Source organism: Protomyctophum parallelum, assembly GCF_964188405.1.
Source record: "Protomyctophum parallelum genome assembly, chromosome: 3".
In the NCBI taxonomy this organism is placed as follows: domain Eukaryota; kingdom Metazoa; phylum Chordata; class Actinopteri; order Myctophiformes; family Myctophidae; genus Protomyctophum; species Protomyctophum parallelum.
This window is the reverse complement of record NC_139698.1, coordinates 1,321,203-1,342,226: the sequence shown is the minus strand read 5'-3', so window position 1 is coordinate 1,342,226 and position 21,024 is coordinate 1,321,203. Positions and strand designations below refer to the sequence as shown.

At 45.2% G+C, this 21,024-nt stretch overlaps 1 protein-coding gene across 1 annotated transcript; it reads right to left on the bottom strand.

The window, feature by feature from the left end:
• Positions 1–9,800: 9,800 nt before the first annotated feature.
• On the bottom strand, positions 9,801–20,481 carry LOC310856051 (NACHT, LRR and PYD domains-containing protein 3-like; the record flags this gene model as incomplete). Its single annotated transcript, XM_083761269.1, has 10 exons — positions 9,801–10,324; positions 13,166–13,221; positions 13,403–13,576; positions 13,812–13,982; positions 14,178–14,336; positions 14,428–16,174; positions 17,007–17,135; positions 17,389–17,433; positions 20,018–20,263; positions 20,457–20,481. The coding sequence occupies 10 exons, from the start codon at positions 20,479–20,481 to the stop codon at positions 9,801–9,803; spliced, it is 3,276 nt and encodes a 1,091-aa protein (XP_083617395.1).
• Positions 20,482–21,024: the final 543 nt, after the last annotated feature.

The window sequence follows — 21,024 nt, the reverse complement described above, 5'->3', positions numbered from 1 at the left end:
GTAACCCTAACCCATGTCGTTACAGTGTAACCCTAACCCATGTCGTTACAGTGTAACCCTAACCCATGTCGTTACAGTGTAACCCTAACCCATGTCGTTACAGTGTAACCCTAACTCTAACCCATGTCGTCACAGTGTAACTCTAACCCATGTCGTCACAGTGTAACCCTAACCCATGTCGTTACAGTGTAACCCTAACCCATGTCGTTACAGTGTAACCCTAACCCATGTCGTTACAGTGTAACCCTAACCCATGTCGTCACAGTGTAACCCTAACCCATGTCGTTACAGTGTAACCCTAACCCATGTCGTTACAGTGTAACCATAACCCATGTCGTCACAGTGTAACCCTAACCCATGTCGTTACAGTGTAACCCTAACCCATGTCGTCACAGTGTAACTCTAACCCATGTCGTTACAGTGTAACCCTAACCCATGTCGTCACAGTGTAACTCTAACCCTAACCCATGTCGTTACAGTGTAACTCTAACCCTAACCCATGTCGTCACAGTGTAACCCTAACCCTAACCCATGTCGTTACAGTGTAACCCTAACCCATGTCGTCACAGTGTAACCCTAACCCATGTCGTTACAGTGTAACCCTAACCCATGTCGTTACAGTGTAACCCTAACCCTAACCCATGTCGTTACAGTGTAACCCTAACCCATGTCGTTACAGTGTAACTCTAACCCATGTCGTTACAGTGTAACCCTAACCCTAACCCATGTCGTCACAGTGTAACCCTAACCCATGTCGTTACAGTGTAACTCTAACCCATGTCGTTACAGTGTAACCCTAACCCATGTCGTTACAGTGTAACCCTAACCCTAACCCATGTCGTTACAGTGTAACCCTAACCCATGTCGTTACAGTGTAACCATAACCCATGTCGTTACAGTGTAACCATAACCCATGTCGTCACAGTGTAACCCTAACCCATGTCGTTACAGTGTAACCATAACCCATGTCGTTACAGTGTAACCCTAACCCATGTCGTTACAGTGTAACCCTAACCCATGTCGTTACAGTGTAACCATAACCCATGTCGTCACAGTGTAACCATAACCCATGTCGTTACAGTGTAACCCTAACCCATGTCGTTACAGTGTAACCCTAACCCATGTCGTTACAGTGTAACCCTAACCCTAACCCATGTCGTTACAGTGTAACCCTAACCCTAACCCATGTCGTTACAGTGTAACTCTAACCCATGTCGTAACAGTGTAACTCTAACCCATGTCGTTACAGTGTAACCCTAACCCATGTCGTCACAGTGTAACCCTAACCCATGTCGTTACAGTGTAACTCTAACCCATGTCGTCACAGTGTAACCCTAACCCATGTCGTTACAGTGTAACCCTAACCCTAACCCATGTCGTCACAGTGTAACCCTAACCCATGTCGTTACAGTGTAACCCTAACCCTAACCCATGTCGTAACAGTGTAACCCTAACCCATGTCGTCACAGTGTAACCCTAACCCATGTCGTCACAGTGTAACCCTAACCCATGTCGTTACAGTGTAACCCTAACCCATGTCGTTACAGTGTAACCCTAACCCATGTCGTCACAGTGTAACCCTAACCCATGTCGTTACAGTGTAACCCTAACCCATGTCGTTACAGTGTAACCCTAACCCATGTCGTTACAGTGTAACCCTAACCCATGTCGTCACAGTGTAACCCTAACCCATGTCGTTACAGTGTAACCCTAACCCATGTCGTTACAGTGTAACCCTAACCCATGTCGTCACAGTGTAACCCTAACCCATGTCGTTACAGTGTAACCCTAACCCATGTCGTTACAGTGTAACTCTAACCCATGTCGTTACAGTGTAACCCTAACCCATGTCGTCACAGTGTAACCCTAACCCATGTCGTCACAGTGTAACTCTAACCCATGTCGTTACAGTGTAACCCTAACTCTAACCCATGTCGTCACAGTGTAACCCTAACCCATGTCGTTACAGTGTAACCCTAACCCATGTCGTTACAGTGTAACCCTAACCCTAACCCATGTCGTTACAGTGTAACCCTAACCCATGTCGTTACAGTGTAACCCTAACCCATGTCGTTACAGTGTAACCCTAACCCATGTCGTTACAGTGTAACCCTAACCCATGTCGTCACAGTGTAACCCTAACCCATGTCGTCACAGTGTAACCCTAACCCTAACCCATGTCGTTACAGTGTAACCCTAACCCATGTCGTCACAGTGTAACCCTAACCCATGTCGTTACAGTGTAACCCTAACCCATGTCGTTACAGTGTAACTCTAACCCATGTCGTCACAGTGTAACCCTAACCCATGTCGTCACAGTGTAACTCTAACCCATGTCGTTACAGTGTAACCCTAACTCTAACCCATGTCGTCACAGTGTAACCCTAACCCATGTCGTTACAGTGTAACCCTAAGCCTAACCCATGTCGTCACAGTGTAACCCTAACCCATGTCGTTACAGTGTAACCCTAACTCTAACCCATGTCGTTACAGTGTAACCCTAACCCATGTCGTTACAGTGTAACTCTAACTCTAACCCATGTCGTTACAGTGTAACTCTAACCCATGTCGTTACAGTGTAACTCTAACCCATGTCGTTACAGTGTAACTCTAACTCCAACCCATGTCGTCACAGTGTAACTCTAACCCATGTCGTTACAGTGTAACTCTAACCCTAACCCATGTCGTTACAGTGTAACCCTAACCCATGTCGTTACAGTGTAACTCTAACTCTAACCCATGTCGTCACAGTGTAACCCTAACCCATGTCGTCACAGTGTAACCCTAACCCATGTCGTCACAGTGTAACTCTAACCCATGTCGTCACAGTGTAACCCTAACCCATGTCGTTACAGTGTAACCCTAACCCATGTCGTTACAGTGTAACTCTAACCCATGTCGTCACAGTGTAACCCTAACCCATGTCGTCACAGTGTAACCCTAACCCTAACCCATGTCGTTACAGTGTAACCCTAACCCATGTCGTTACAGTGTAACCCTAACCCTAACCCATGTCGTAACAGTGTAACCCTAACCCATGTCGTTACAGTGTAACCCTAACCCATGTCGTTACAGTGTAACCCTAACCCATGTCGTCACAGTGTAACTCTAACCCATGTCGTTACAGTGTAACCCTAACCCATGTCGTCACAGTGTAACCCTAACCCATGTCGTCACAGAGTAACTCTAACCCATGTCGTTACAGTGTAACCCTAACCCTAACCCATGTCGTCACAGTGTAACCCTAACCCATGTCGTTACAGTGTAACCCTAACTCTAACCCATGTCGTTACAGTGTAACCCTAACCCATGTCGTTACAGTGTAACTCTAACTCTAACCCATGTCGTTACAGTGTAACTCTAACCCATGTCGTTACAGTGTAACTCTAACCCATGTCGTTACAGTGTAACTCTAACTCTAACCCATGTCGTCACAGTGTAACTCTAACCCATGTCGTTACAGTGTAACTCTAACCCTAACCCATGTCGTTACAGTGTAACCCTAACCCATGTCGTTACAGTGTAACTCTAACTCTAACCCATGTCGTTACAGTGTAACCCTAACCCTAACCCATGTCGTCACAGTGTAACCCTAACCCATGTCGTCACAGTGTAACTCTAACCCATGTCGTTACAGTGTAACCCTAACCCTAACCCATGTCGTTACAGTGTAACCCTAACCCATGTCGTCACAGTGTAACCCTAACCCATGTCGTTACAGTGTAACTCTAACCCATGTCGTCACAGTGTAACCCTAACCCATGTCGTTACAGTGTAACCCTAACCCATGTCGTCACAGTGTAACTCTAACCCATGTCGTTACAGTGTAACTCTAACCCATGTCGTCACAGTGTAACCCTAACCCATGTCGTCACAGTGTAACCCTAACCCATGTCGTCACAGTGTAACCCTAACCCATGTCGTTACAGTGTAACCCTAACCCTAACCCATGTCGTTACAGTGTAACCCTAACCCTAACCCATGTCGTAACAGTGTAACCCTAACCCATGTCGTCACAGTGTAACCCTAACCCATGTCGTTACAGTGTAACCCTAACCCATGTCGTCACAGTGTAACCCTAACCCTAACCCATGTCGTTACAGTGTAACCCTAACCCATGTCGTCACAGTGTAACCCTAACTCTAACCCATGTCGTCACAGTGTAACCCTAACCCATGTCGTCACAGTGTAACTCTAACCCATGTCGTTACAGTGTAACCCTAACCCTAACCCATGTCGTCACAGTGTAACCCTAACCCATGTCGTCACAGTGTAACTCTAACCCATGTCGTTACAGTGTAACTCTAACCCATGTCGTCACAGTGTAACCCTAACCCATGTCGTCACAGTGTAACCCTAACCCATGTCGTCACAGTGTAACCCTAACCCATGTCGTTACAGTGTAACCCTAACCCTAACCCATGTCGTCACAGTGTAACCCTAACCCATGTCGTCACAGTGTAACCCTAACCCATGTCGTCACAGTGTAACTCTAACCCATGTCGTTACAGTGTAACCCTAACCCTAACCCATGTCGTTACAGTGTAACCCTAACCCTAACCCATGTCGTAACAGTGTAACCCTAACCCATGTCGTCACAGTGTAACTCTAACCCATGTCGTTACAGTGTAACCCTAACCCATGTCGTCACAGTGTAACCCTAACCCTAACCCATGTCGTCACAGTGTAACCCTAACCCATGTCGTTACAGTGTAACTCTAACCCATGTCGTCACAGTGTAACCCTAACCCATGTCGTCACAGTGTAACTCTAACCCATGTCGTTACAGTGTAACCCTAACCCATGTCGTTACAGTGTAACCCTAACCCATGTCGTCACAGTGTAACCCTAACCCATGTCGTTACAGTGTAACCCTAACCCTAACCCATGTCGTTACAGTGTAACCCTAACCCTAACCCATGTCGTTACAGTGTAACCCTAACCCATGTCGTTACAGTGTAACTCTAACTCTAACCCATGTCGTCACAGTGTAACCCTAACCCATGTCGTCACAGTGTAACTCTAACCCATGTCATCACAGTGTAACCCTAACCCATGTCGTTACAGTGTAACCCTAACCCATGTCGTCACAGTGTAACCCTAACCCATGTCGTCACAGTGTAACCCTAACCCATGTCGTCACAGTGTAACCCTAACCCATGTCGTTACAGTGTAACCCTAACTCTAACCCATGTCGTTACAGTGTAACTCTAACCCATGTCGTTACAGTGTAACCCTAACCCTAACCCATGTCGTCACAGTGTAACTCTAACCCATGTCGTTACAGTGTAACCCTAACCCTAACCCATGTCGTCACAGTGTAACCCTAACCCATGTCGTCACAGTGTAACCCTAACCCATGTCGTTACAGTGTAACCCTAACCCATGTCGTTACAGTGTAACCCTAACCCATGTCGTCACAGTGTAACCCTAACCCATGTCGTTACAGTGTAACCCTAACCCATGTCGTCACAGTGTAACCCTAACCCATGTCGTTACAGTGTAACTCTAACCCATGTCGTTACAGTGTAACCCTAACCCATGTCGTTACAGTGTAACCCTAACTCTAACCCATGTCGTTACAGTGTAACTCTAACCCATGTCGTTACAGTGTAACCCTAACCCTAACCCATGTCGTCACAGTGTAACTCTAACCCATGTCGTTACAGTGTAACCCTAACCCATGTCGTCACAGTGTAACCCTAACCCATGTCGTCACAGTGTAACCCTAACCCATGTCGTTACAGTGTAACCCTAACCCATGTCGTCACAGTGTAACCCTAACCCTAACCCATGTCGTTACAGTGTAACCCTAACCCATGTCGTCACAGTGTAACCCTAACCCATGTCGTTACAGTGTAACTCTAACCCTAACCCATGTTGTTACAGTGTAACCCTAACCCATGTTGTTACAGTGTAACCCTAACCCTAACCCATGTCTGTACGGCAGTTCTGTAAAAAAAACAAAAAAACAAGAATGACTCGGTCATAACTGCCAGGTGCAACGAGCCCTTGTAGCGCACGTTTTGGTTCGTTTACGACGTTCTTCTGTTGGTTCACTCACTGTGTTTTGTCACGGCTTTCCTGCTAGCTCCAGTTAGCTCATATAGCATTAGCTTCTGCTGCCAGCCGCTCAGCGTTGTGGCGTTCATATATATTTTTTGTTGCTTTTTCTGCCTTTATTGATAGGTTGAAAGTAGACTGACAGGAAATGGGGAGAGATATAAGGGGGGGGGGGGGGGGGGGGGACCCGCGGCACACCGTCAGGCTGTCTCAGTAGCCATGGTGCCCATCCGGCCAGACCATGGGTTTTTAATTGTGCCGTTCAGACTATGGGTTTTATGGGTAAAGTCTCCCATTGGCTTAGAGGCTGCCTAGAGGCAGTGAATCATGAAAAAAAAGTGCCCTTTACGCTCGTCAGTAGTGGTGCGTGCAAATGTAGTCCAGGCGCTTTGCAAGCAACTGGCAAAAGAATGAAGAAATAAGAAAGGTTTCATAGTGGGAGACGTGACTTAAATTCATTGGAATTATGTTCTATAAAGGCAGCGTCCAATCACTGAGAGCAGGAGGCGGGTTCAACCAATCGGAGCACACCGGGCTGTGAAACATGACATTCAAATCACCGGCGAAACCGTGTTCTCCCGGCTGGCTGAGACAACGACAGAACATCGCCCAACGAAGATACAGGAATGAAGACAGAACATCCGTGGTCCGTGGCTCAGATGGGTCTGAGAGGCTAAATGTCATCAGATGGTGGTCCGTGGCTCAGATGGGTCTGAGAGGCTAAATGTCATCAGATGGTGGTCCGTGGCTCAGATGGGTCTGAGAGGCTAAATGTCATCAGATGGTGGTCCGTGGCTCAGATGGGTCTGAGAGGCTAAATGTCATCAGATGGTGGTCCGTGGCTCAGATGGGTCTGAGAGGCTAAATGTCATCAGATGGTGGTCCGTGGCTCAGATGGGTCTGAGAGGCTAAATGTCATCAAATGGTGGTCCGTGGCTCAGATGGGCCTGAGAGGCTAAATGTCATCAGATGGTGGTCCGTGGCTCAGATGGGTCTGAGAGGCTAAATGTCATCAGATGGTGGTCCGTGGCTCAGATGGGTCTGAGAGGCTAAATGTCATCAGATGGTGGTCCGTGGCTCAGATGGGTCTGAGAGGCTAAATGTCATCAGATGGTGGTCCGTGGCTCAGATGGGTCTGAGAGGCTAAATGTCATCAGATGGTGGTCCGTGGCTCAGATGGGTCTGAGAGGCTAAATGTCATCAGATGGTGGTCCGTGGCTCAGATGGGTCTGAGAGGCTAAATGTCATCAGATGGTGGTCCGTGGCTCAGATGGGTCTGAGAGGCTAAATGTCATCAGATGGTGGTCCGTGGCTCAGATGGGTCTGAGAGGCTAAATGTCATCAGATGGTGGTCCGTGGCTCAGATGGGTCTGAGAGGCTAAATGTCATCAAATGGTGGTCCGTGGCTCAGATGGCGAATAAATAAATAATGGACCTTGAATGATGTGAAAAGGTTTGAAAACCCACTGTTGATTATAGTGTTGTGTAAAAGGCATAAATAATAATAATAATAATAATAATAATAAACACTTCTTACACCACTGTAAAAGCTGTTACACAATTAAAACAATAATAAAGACAAAGCACCTTTTTTTAGAACAAATATTCAATTTAATTTCTTTGATTAAACATAATATTTCTTTCTGTATTTCTTGATCACATTTGTCTCCAAACAGAAGTATCTCTTTTACAACAGAGGATCTCAAAGTGAGGTCTTTTCTTTTACAAAATGCACCGAGGTGTTCAAAACAACATGCATCAAAATATCATCTAATAATAATAATAATAATAGCTCAAATTTATATAGCGCTTTTCTAAATACCCAAAGCGCTTTACATACTGTAGGAACACTAGGAACAGACTTTAATAAGAAAAAAACAAAGCCAAACATAACAGATACAACAACAGCACAGGGTTAAAAAGATAAAAGGATAAACGAGGCCTCAGCTGGGGTCGGGTGTTGTGACGCGTAGTGAGCTTGTAGATCTGCTATTTTCAGCATGCAAAATCTGCCATTACGACGAAAGCAAGACCCGCCAAAATGCATGTTTGTTGACTAAATCAGCTGTAGATTTAGTCGACTAAAATCATATGATATTTACCTAAAACTAGACTATCACTAAAACATTTCTTTTTCAAAAGATTAAAACTAAAATTCAAAATAAATTGAATGTCTAAATCAGCACTGACGTACGAATACACATGTACACACGCGTGTGCGCACGCACACGCACGCACACACACACACACGCACCACTGAATGGACGCTGTTACAGTGAGGTACCAACTATCTCCATTATGCTACAGTACTACATGTAGCTCCTCCTCCTCGATGTGACTGTGATGATATTACAGGTTATGCAGAGGAAGGCGGACAGTGTTTTCTCCTGTGCGTGCCTGTGTGTGCAGGCTCGCGTGCGTGCGTGCGTGCGTGTCGTGCGTGCGTGCGTGCGTGCGTGTCGTGGTGTGAGTGGGTGATTGTGACAGGGGGGAGGACCAGGAAAAGACGCAGCCTCGCCGGATTGGTGCACAGAGGAAGAGGCCAAGTTTAAAGGGCTGTCAGAGAGGCGGCGACAGCGAACCCGTGCCTTCCTGGCTCCCAACCCGTCCGATCCGCTGTTAGCTCTATAGCCATTTGTACATTGTGCAGCCTGAACGGAGAGCTAGCTAAATGTAACCTGTGCCGCTTGATTCAGAATGTAACTGACAGATCACAGCCCGACTTGAACACGGCCTCCTGCCAAGTTCTACTTCGCTAGGCGAGGGTTCTCAGCTAACGGTAAGGGAGGGGGGGGCTGATCTTTTGTTTTCCCGTTTATATATTGTTTTCTGACAGGGAGGTTAGCGCTTGTGTTTTGTTTGGGGTTCATTTGAGGCAAGTATTCACTTTTCCGTTCTAGTTTGTTTTAACCCATTCTGAACGGGAACCCATTTTGGTGTCAGCATCATGTTATGCTTTAGCTATTGAAAAATAGCAGATCTACAAGCTCATAGCGCGCCACTCGGTGGCGCGCTATGAGCTTGTAGATCTGCAATTTTTTTGAAAAATTAAAGAATGACTGACATTTTTAGAATCTGATCTCAGGTCAGAATGGGTTAATCAGACCAGTGTGTGTCCAGTGGAAACCTCATATGAATCTGATCTCAGGTCAGAATGGGGTTAATCAGACCAGTGTGTGTCCAGTGGAAACCTCGTATGAATCTGATCTCAGGTCAGAATGGGTTAATCAGACCAGTGTGTGTCCAGTGGAAACCTCATATGAATCTGATCTCAGGTAAGAATGGGTTCATCAGACCAGTGTGTGTCCAGTGGAAACCTCGTATGAATCTGATCTCGGGTCAGAATGGGTTCATCAGACCAGTGTGTGTCCAGTGGAAACCTTGTATGAATCTGATCTCAGGTCAGAATGGGTTAATCAGACCAGTGTGTGTCCAGTGGAAACCTCGTATGAATCTGATCTCAGGTCAGAATGGGTCAATCAGACCAGTGTGTGTCCAGTGGAAACCTCGTATGAATCTGATATCAGGTCAGAATGGGTTATTGTTCATAGAGAGGTTCACTCACAGAGACACTGAACCCCCCCCCCCCCACTCAGAACCCAACATAGAGAGGTTCTCTCACAGAGACACTGAACCCCCCCCCCCCCACTCAGAACCCAACATAGAGAGGTTCTCTCACAGAGACACTGAACCCCCCCACACCCCCGACACCCTGAACCCAACATAGAGAGGTTCTCTCACAGAGACACTGAACCCCCCAGCCACACACAGAACCCAACATAGAGTGGTCCAGTGAAGGTGGAGTGGAAGGTGTGCAGGTGTGTGAGTGAGTCAGAGGACACTGCGTAGAAGGACACAGTGCCAGCAGCATGGTCTACATAAACTGCTACTCTGTCGGAGTAGGAGGAGCCTCTGACAGGGAGGACAGTGTGCTTCTTATTGTGCTTCACAGTGTAGCGTTTATCAACACCATTACAGATCAGACTCCATGAAAGGTCATTGTATCCAAACTCACTGTCATCACCCCGTTTGCTGATATGTCTGTGCGTCACTGCTGCCTCAACATGTCCACTACACTGTACCTCACTGTAACAGCGTCCACTCAGTGGTTCCTTACACATCACCTGAGGGTAGGTCATAAATCTGTCTGCATGAGGAGGATAGTTCTGATCCCGTTTCACCCGTTCCACCTTCCTGTTGTTCTCAGACAGAGAGAGGTCTCTGAATGCTGTGTTTGGATCCAGAGTGAGTTCACACACATCTGATGAGAACAACACACAATACAGCACCAGTTTACAATCACACATCATAATAATAATAATAATAATAATAATAATAACGATGTTGACACTGTGTGTGTGTGTGTGTGTGTGTGTGTGTGTGTGTGTGTGTGTGTGTGTGTGTGTGCGTGCGTGTGTGCCTGACCACCGCCTGCCCCGCCCAGGGGGGCAGTCAGCCAGATATTTCGTGAAGCCTCATTTGAAATCGGTAGTTCATATAATGGCCTGTTGTGGCGCTGGACTGGACCCAAAAAGCCCCATAGCTCCATAGAGGCCCATGTATTTTGGCCCAACTTCACCTAGACTGTATTACCTTAATAAACATGGTCATGAATACTTTCTTCTTCCAGTCACTAGTTTAAAGTCTCATTTCTAATGTCATAATATTCTTTTTGGAAAATTATGGTCCCATTAATTAAAAAAATTACCATAAAGTCGCGTATGTTCTGAGGGGCGTGGCTACCGTTACAGTCTATGATCGGGATTCCCCTCCCACTCAAGAGTCTTCTCCTCCCACTCGAGTCAAAATAAAAACCAACGGAGAAGAAGGGGGGAAGTCCCGCCTCGTTGTCTGGGCAGCCAATGACCAGCTGGTACAAAACGGAGCCAGCCAATGGCCAGCTGGTACCAAAAGATGGCGACTTACATCAGGAATTAGCATATCATTACAGGCTTCATTTTACGTTCATGTTAGACCCGGGGAACGCTTTGTCCATATTTTTTACAGTCTATGGCCCCGCCAAGTCCTCTACAGCCGACTGCACGATGCAAAGCGTGCCCCTGGTGGACAAAAGAGGCGCTACAAGGACTGTGTACTGCGTCTGTGTGCTTGTGTGTGTGTGTGCGCGCGTGTGTGTGTGTGTGTGTGTGCGTGTGTGTGTCTGTGTGTGTGTGTGTGTGTGTGTGTGTGTGTGTGTGTGTGTGTGTGTGTGTGTGTGTGTGTGTGTGTGTGTGTGTGTGTGTGTCTGTGCGTGCGTGCGTGCGTGCATTCATGCGTGCGCGTGTGTATCATTTTAGTCAACTACATCTACAGTAGATTTGCCTCTAAGGCGTCATAATGCCTGAATTTGGTTGCATGCATGTGTTGTGTGTGTGTGTGCATGGTGTGTGTATATGCGTGCGTGCGTGCGCATGTGTGTGTATGCGCACACGTCTGTATCATTTTAGTCGACTAAATCTACTGCTGATTTGCCTCTAAGGCGTCATAATGCATGACTTTGGTTGCGTGCATGTCTTGTGTGTGTGTGTGTGTGTTGTGTGTGCAGTGTGTGCAGTGTGCACCTGTCTGTGTGTGTATGTGTGTGTGCGTATGCATGTGTGCGTGTGCACGCGAGCGTCTGTGTGTGTGTGTGTATTTGCTTCTGGGGGTCTGTGTAATTTCCGTGTATTTTCAGATGGGGGTCGACGGCCAATTTCTGATAATTTGTGGGGTCCTTTTATATTCGATGTTTTATAACATCCTGCATTGTTCTTAAAGACGTAGTGAAATGAAAAGTATGTTTTTGTTCACACTTTTAGATAATATTTGTGGTCCTATGGTCCTGTAGGCCTACCTATAACAATGTTATTTGTTTTTTTTGCTATTTTCTTTCTTCGTGAAAACGGGTGCAAATCTTTTATAAATCTTCTTTCACAGTGACCGTTTTTAACTCAAATCTTTGCTTCTGGGGGTCCATGGAACAACTTATTTTCAGATGGGGGCTGACGGCCGATTACATACCGGTACATTTTATATTTATATATTCCATGTTTTATAATATCCTGACCTACATTGTTCCTAAAGACCTGCAGTAGTGAAATGAAAAATACCTTTTTACGGTCCCTGGAACAACATATTCTCAGATTTTTTACTTATTTTTAGAGGGCTAATTTGCCCTATAGTGACTGCTGTCTGTCTGTCAGACCGGCATGTAGTCGGGGGGGGGGGGGGATTTCACCCAGATTGGACTCCCCCCCCGCACGCGCACACACACACACACCCTCACACACACACACACACACACACTCACACTCACACACACACACACACACACACACACACACACACACACACACACACACACACACACACACACACACCAAACAACGTCACCGTCAAGTTCACAGAGATGGCCATGAATTCCCACGTAACGTGGGAATCCTCGTAAATGCCTGTCCGCTCACGCAACGCTCACGTAACATCAATTATCAATTATCAATCAATCAATTATGAGCGTAAACGCCGTTGTGAATGAGGACCATAGTGCGGCACAGAGTGCTGCGCTACGAGCTTGTAGATCTGCTATTTATTTATTTTATCGTGAAAACGTATGCAAATCCTTTTAAACTCAAATATTGGCTTCTGGGGGTCCGTGTAACAACATATTTTCAGATGGGGGTCGACGGCCAATTTCTGATACTGTTGTAAGGAGATGTATAGAGTCAGTAAAACACTGTTGTAAGGAGATGTATAGAGTCAGTAAAACACTGTTGTAAGGAGATGTATAGAGTCAGTAAAACATTGCATGTCTCTCAGTGCAGTGACATTCTGGGATTATTTGCCATAATCATATTAAGAAATATATAATGTTGGTCTAAATACAACGATGAGCGTTGGGGGTACATCAGCTAGGCCAGGAGGTAACAGGGGGTTCACGGCCTAAAATGTTTGGGGACCGCTGGCCTACACGTTATGGTTATTATCATCTTTTTTCAGTTCATAATGTCACATACTGATGTGGATATGACCCCCCCCCCCCCCCCCCCCCCCCAATACAAATTAACGGCTACGATAACCTTAATAACAGTACAGTAATAATGAATGAAACAGAATATAAACTTACTCATCATGCTCTTCTTCACTCCTGGTATCAGCATGCAGACTCCACCGTGCTCCACACTGGAGTTGGAGGAGAGACAAAGTCAATATTCTCTATGATAATATAAACTATGATTTTACACCATTAAACATTAAATAATACAGAACAGCATCACAGAATGATTGAGAACATTGTTCTGACCAAAATGTTGTCACGCACGCACGCACGCACGCACGCACGCACAGACCAAGTATCTCGTACCTAAGAGCGTCCAGTCTGTAGCGTGGATCCTTCACAACAGCAGAGAGCATCGCTTCGCCTGATTCTCCTGGATGATTGAAGGTCAAGTCCAACTCTCTCAAATGGGAAGGGTTGGAGTGCAGAGCTGAGGTCAGAGAAGAACAGCCTTTCTCTGTGACCAGACATCCTGACAAACTGCGCACGCACGCACGCACGCACGCACACACACACACACACACACACACACACACACACACACACACACACACACACACACACACACACACACACACACACACACACACACACACACACACACACACACACACACACACAGAGAGAGTTTCACAATGTTATATTTTGTCCCATTGATTTTAAAAACGTTTTGTTTTATTTTAACACAGTTGAACCCAGTTTCAGGCATACTGACTTGAGAGTCTCCAACATGCAGTGTGGGCTCCCCAGTCCCTCAGCAAGAAGGCTGACTCCAGAGTCCTGAAGGTCATTATTGCTCAGGTCAACTTTTCTCAGGCTAGAGCTGGAGCTGATAGCTGACGATAACTCCTGACAGCATCTCTCCGACAGGTTGCAGCCACTCAGCCTGAAGAAACAATAGTGGTAAAGCATTTAGTCATTAGACTTCTGGAAAATGAAGATCATATAATAAAATAAATAGCACACACACACACACACACACACAGAGAGAGAGTTTCACAATGTTATATTTTGTCCCATTGATTTTAAAAACGTTTTGTTTTATTTTAACACAGTTGAACCCAGTTTCAGGCATACTGACTTGAGAGTCTCCAACATGCAGGGACTCCCCAGTCCCTCAGCCAGGAGGGAGTCCTGAAGGTCATTATTGCTCAGGTCAATTTCTCTCAGGCTAGAGCTGGAGCTGAGAGCTGACGATAACTCCTGACAGCATCTCTTCGACAGGTTGCAGCCACTCAGCCTGAAGAAACAATAGTGGTGCATGTATTAGATTTTATGTTAAATAAAGATCAAATAATATTTGAAATGTATCCAGTTATCAGTGAACCTACAGAGCTTTCTTGGAGGCTTTGAGCACGGGCAGCAACCCCAGAAGAGCCTCCTCTGAAGCAGAGTATTTCTTCAGGTCAAACACGTCCAGCTCCCTTCCTGAAGACAGCAACACGAAGACCATAGCTGACCACTGAGCAGGAGAGATCTTGTCTGTGGAGAGACGTCCTGACGTCAGGTACTGTTGGATGTCGTCCTCCAGAGAATGATCATTCAGCTCATTCAGACAGTGGAACAGATTGATGCTTCTCTCTGGAGATGGATTCTTTTTGATCTTCTCCTTGATGTATTTGATGGTTTTGATGGTCTGGAAGCTTTTCCCTTTTTGTATGAGCTTTTGTATGACCTTCTGATTGGTGTCCAAAGAGAAGCCCATCAGGAAACGCAGGAACAAGTCCAGGTGTCCATTTGGACTCCTTAAGGCCTCGTCTACAGCACTTTGGTAGAGGTGATGAATCTTGGTTTTGAAAACCTTTCCAAATGAGGAGGTTGAGAGTAGGTTGTCACCAGTGTTGATGAAAGTGATGAAGACGTGGAGGGCAGCCAGAAACTCCTGAACACTCAGATGGACAAAGGAGAACATCTTGTCCCTTGTTCCGCGAACCTCTCCAAACAGTTCTGCGTACACTGCTGCGTCGCTGATATCAATGCCAGACGCTGTCAGGTGTTCTTCCTCGAAGATCAGGTCGCCTTTCATCAGCCCTTTAAAAGCCAGTTCCCCCAGAGAGAGAATGACATCATACTGTTTCCTGCCAGGAAACTTGGTATTCTTGAGTAAGGACTGGATCTCAATGAAGTGGGAGTACATGGCGCCCTGGCTCTTTGGCAGCTCTCCTTTCTTCCTCACAATTTTTTCCATAACGTTAGAAGTGATCCAACAGAAGGCCGGGAGGTGGCACATGATGTGGACGCTTTGGGACTTCTCGATGTGACAGTAGATTTGTTTGGCCAGCTGCTCATCATCAGGGAACCTCTTGAAGAAGTACTCCTTCTTCTGAGGGTCTCTGAACCCTCTCACCTCTGTCACCCTGTCAACAGAAGGGATCTGGCCGGCGGCTGCAGGTCGTGAGGTTATCCAGAATTTGGCATTTGGAAGCAAGTTCCCCCTGATGAGGTTTATCAGGAGAACGTGCACTGTTGTTGGCTTCATCGGATCAGTCCATTTCACAGTGTTCAGGAAATCTAGAGCTGGCCTCGATTCATCAAGCCCATCCAGGATGAACAGAATGCTGCACTGTTGGAAGGTGCAGATATTTATCTTCTTGGTTTCACTGAAGAAGTGATGAAGAAGTCCCTCCATGCTGTACTTGTTCTCCTTCTTCTCTTCTTCTCTCTTCATCTCCAAATTCAACTCTCGGAAAGTGAATGGAAACACAAAGTCGACATGCTGGTTGGCTTTGCCTTCTGCCCAGTTCTGAGTGAACTTCTGAACTTGTACTGATTTACCAATGCCGGCCCCTCCCTTCATCATCACTGTTTTGATGGGATCACTTTGTCCAGGTGAAGGTTCCACTATGTCATCCATGTTGATTGGTGTTTCTGGTCCAGCTGTTTGGCTGTATGCCAATTCAATCTGCTTGATCTCATGTTCTTTATTGACCTGTCCACTGCCTCCCACTGTGTTGTAGACCTCTGTGATCATGTCACTCGCAACTGGGTTTGTTTCATCTTTTGAGCTCCAGTGATTCAAACGCTGATTCTTCTGCCTCATATTAAACTTGAGCTCTTGTTTACACAGATCAAGAGTTTCTAAATGACCAAAGACAAGATGACATCATTAAGCATGTGTTATAGAATGACATCGTTATAGATGAAGGTGGGGAAGGTGTACTGCTGTACTTGGAGATACAAAGGTAGAGAACCCGATCTAAGTTTCTTTACTCACCCTTGCTAGCCAAGTCTTGTGATGGAAGTTTAGGTCCTGAATAAGGAGAGGAGGATAATGAAGTGAAACGTTAGTTTGTCTATTGTCTATTGTCATTATACGTTAGCATGTATTGATGCTCTATTGTCATTATCTAAGTAACAACATTCATGCAATGGATTGCTGTGTAGTAGTAGTAGTAGTAATGCAGTAGTGTATTTTACAGTGTACCTTGCTGTGTAGCAATACAGTAGTGTATTTTACAGTGTACCTTGCTGTGTAGTAGTACAGTAGTATATTTTACAGTGTACCTTGCTGTGTAGTAGCAGTACAGTATTATATTTTACAGTGTACCTGGCTGTGTAGTAATACAGTAGTATATTTTACAGTGTACCTGGCTGTGTAGCAGTACAGTAGTATATTTTACAGTGTACCTTGCTGTGTAGTAGCAGTACAGTATTATATTTTACAGTGTACCTGGCTGTGTAGTAATACAGTAGTATATTTTACAGTGTACCTTGCTGTGTAGTAGTACAGTAGTATATTTTACAGTGTACCTGGCTGTGTAGCAGTACAGTAGTATATTTTACAGTGTACCTGGCTGTGTAGTAATACATTAGTATATTTTACAGTGTACCTTGCTGTGTAGTAGTACAGTAGTATATTTTACAGTGTACCTGGCTGTGTAGTAATACAGTAGTATATTTTACAGTGTACCTGGCTGTGTAGCAGTGGTGACAGTGATGATGACTGAACCACTGATGTTACATCCAGATAAAACAGGAGAAACCACTGCACTTCCACCATGTGCTTCATTAATGGCTCCAGCAGGGGGCACTGGAGGAGCTGCACAATAGAAAGAAACATATTAGTGTTACACTCAGAGAGAGAGAGAGAGAGAGAGAGAGAGAGAGAGAGAGAGAGAGAGAGAGAGAGAGAGATAGCGTGATTATAATATTACATGATTAACATGTTTAAAACAATGTGTTGGCTGCCAATAATATGATGATGACACCTTAACTCATTGACTGCTGGAGTAAATACAGAAATAATCTGTTACTGTTTAACTCATTTACGTCCAGATTGTTTCATGACTCACCCTCGTTAGCCTTGTTAGTCGAGTCTTGTGATGGAGGATCAGCTCCTGCATAAGGAGAGGAGGATGAAGTGTGAGTGGACATGGTAAATGCATAAGGAGGATAAATGCATAAGGAGAGGAGGATGAAGTGTGAGTGGACATGGTAAATGGTAACTGCTGTATTTATATAGCGCCTTTATGATTGTGCATTACATTCATCCATTCACACTGCGATGGTGGAGGAAACCATGCAAGGCACCAACCTGCACATTGGGAGCAATTAGCCCTTCGCTAAACCCAAAAGCGGTTGTCCAATGCCAATCCAAATCCAATTTTCCGTCACATCATAGCTGTCAGTGTTATTTTTCATGGCTGTGTTGTTGAACACACACAGCTTAACGTCATGGCTGTGTTGTTGAACACACACACAGCTTAACGTCATGGCTGTGTTGTTGAACACACACACACACAGCTTAACGTCATGGCTGTGTTGTTGAACACACACAGCTTAACGTCATGGCTGTGTTGTTGAACACACACACAGCTTAACGTCATGTCTGTGTTGTTGAACACATACACAGCTTAACGTCATGGCTGTGTTGTTGAACACACACACACACACACAGCTTAACGTCATGGCTGTGTTGTTGAACACACACACAGCTTAACGTCATGTCTGTGTTGTTGAACACACACACAGCTTAACGTCATGGCTGTGTTGTTGAACACACACACACAGCTTAACGTCATGGCTGTGTTGTTGAACACACACACACAGCTTAACGTCATGGCTGTGTTGTTGAACACACACACAGCTTAACGTCATGGCTGTGTTGTTGAACACACACACAGCTTAACGTCATGGCTGTGTTGTTTAACACACACACACAGCTTAACGTCATGGCTGTGTTGTTGAACACACACACACAGCTTAACGTCATGGCTGTGTTGTTGAACACACACACAGCTTAACATCATGGCTGTGTTGTTTAACACACACACAGCTTAACGTCATGGCTGTGTTGTTGAACACACACACAGCTTAACGTCATGGCTGTGTTGTTGAACACACACACAGCTTAACATCATGGCTGTGTTGTTGAACACACACACACACACAGCTTAACGTCATGGCTGTGTTGTTGAACACACACACAGCTTAACGTCATGGCTGTGTTGTTGAACACACACACAGCTTAACGTCATGGCTGTGTTGTTGAACACACACACAGCTTAACGTCATGGCTGTGTTGTTGAACACACACACACACAGCTTAACGTCATGGCTGTGTTGTTGAACACACACACAGCTTAACGTCATGGCTGTGTTGTTGAACACACACACAGCTTAACGTCATGGCTGTGTTGTTGAACACACACACAGCTTAACGTCATGGCTGTGTTGTTGAACACACACACACAGCTTAACGTCATGGCTGTGTTGTTGAACACACACACAGCTTAACGTCATGGCTGTGTTGTTGAACACACACAGCTTAACGTCATGGCTGTGTTGTTGAACACACACAGCTTAACGTCAGGAAAGTTACACGACTGACCAACCCAGGTGATAATAATAATAATAATAATAATAATAATAATAATAATAATAATAATAATAATAATAATAATAATAATAATAATAATAATAATAATAATACTAATGACCGTACTCTGACCTGATGAAAACTCCCGTCAGACGGTTGTTAAAGTCGATTGTTGGATACTGTTTATTTTCCTCGTATTTCTAGTTTCCTAAAATAATATCATACACATTTGTCCAGTGCATAGCCTACTGTAGGCCTGGTTGACTAGATTTAGAAGACATGTGTCCAGTGCATAGCCTACTGCAGGCCTGGTAGACTAGATTTAGAAGACATTTGTCCAGTGCATAGCCTACTGCAGGCCTGGTTGACTAGATTTAGAAGACATGTGTCCAGTGCATAGCCTACTGCAGGCCTGGTAGACTAGATTTAGAAGACATGTGTCCAGTGCATAGCCTACTGCAGGCCTGGTCGACTAGATTTAGAAGACATGTGTCCAGTGCATAGCCTACTGCAGGCCTGGTTGACTAGATTTAGAAGACATGTGTCCAGTGCATAGCCTACTGCAGGCCTGGTAGACTAGATTTAGAAGACATGTGTCCAGTGCATAGCCTACTGCAGGCCTGGTAGACTAGATTTAGAAGACATGTGTCCAGTGCATAGCCTACTGCAGGCCTGGTTGACTAGATTTAGAAGACATGTGTCCAGTGCATAGCCTACTGCAGGCCTGGTAGACTAGATTTAGAAATATTTTGAAGCTCTTGCTGCTGAAAATATATTATTTATATGGAGAAATGCAATCATTTAACATGCATCTCTGTGGGGGAGAAGGACAGCTTGTCCTGTCTCCTCGCTGCTAACGTGCCTATTGGACAAGGACGGGTTGGGGAGGGACTTAGCGAACGGCTAATTAGGGGTTCAGAGTCTTGCTCAAGGACACTTCGACACTAACTCTGGGGGAGCCCACAGGGATCGAACTGGCAACCTCACGCTTCCCAAGTGGCCACTCTACCCCTGAGCCACTGCCACCCCTTAAATAAATGAATGAATGAATGAATGAATGAATGAATGAATGAATGAATGAATGAATGAATGAATGATCTTACCAAGGTCCACCAGTATGTGGGGTTGGTGTTCCATGAGGGCATCATAAAATGCTGCCCGGGCGTTGGTTCCTCCTGGAACTACTGTTGATGTGAACAGAGTCCTCATTTTTTCCATGGTTGTCTTCTCGGCATGAATCTCGCTGTAGATCTCAGGGTGGACCAAGCTGTCTCCTAGACTGTCTACTACAGCCATGACTGCGGACACCCTTTGGGTCAACTTTGCCCTGTGCTGCATCACGAACTGTGCTGTTTGCAAGAGAGAAAAAGAGTGGATGAAATTAGAGAATGAAAAACAAAGCTCTCTGCATCTCCATATGCCCCACATACAAAGTAATGTAACATATTGTACAACCCTACTGTACAGCCCTGGTAAACAGAAGGTAGCACCAGCTACCAACCTACTCACCGGTCACCTCGGACACTGAAATAAAAGACTCACCTTTTCTGGATTTTTCTGCATCCATTGCTTCTGAAGTCAAGTCGTCATCAGCATCCTGTTGGATACAGTCATGTTATTTCAATCATAACAATACAGAGTGATGATCGTAATATGGTAATAAATATCTATATCAGTCAATGTGGAAACAATTAGTAGGATAATATATATTTCCATTCCGTCTAACTCTACTACATATATGGTCTAACTCTACTGCAAAGCACAGGGAGAACATCACATCTAATTCATTGTGTTGCCATGAAGACTAATCCCACCGAGACAAACGTTTAATAAGAATTGGGATAAATTAATGATTGATTGAATAATTAATGAACAGATTGGATAATTACAGTATACATTTCAAGCACAACTTAATACAAAACTGTTAACTGTGGTCGACGATCATAAAGCATTACACTTGTTTACAATGGGGTCCACCATGTTCAATTCGTCATAACATTTAGAGACGCACAAATAAACTGTGTAAAGCTGTGAGTGCATTAGTAACCAACAGTACCGTGGTCTGTGGACCTGATGCTGATGCTGATTGGTCCATTGTGGGTTTGATTGA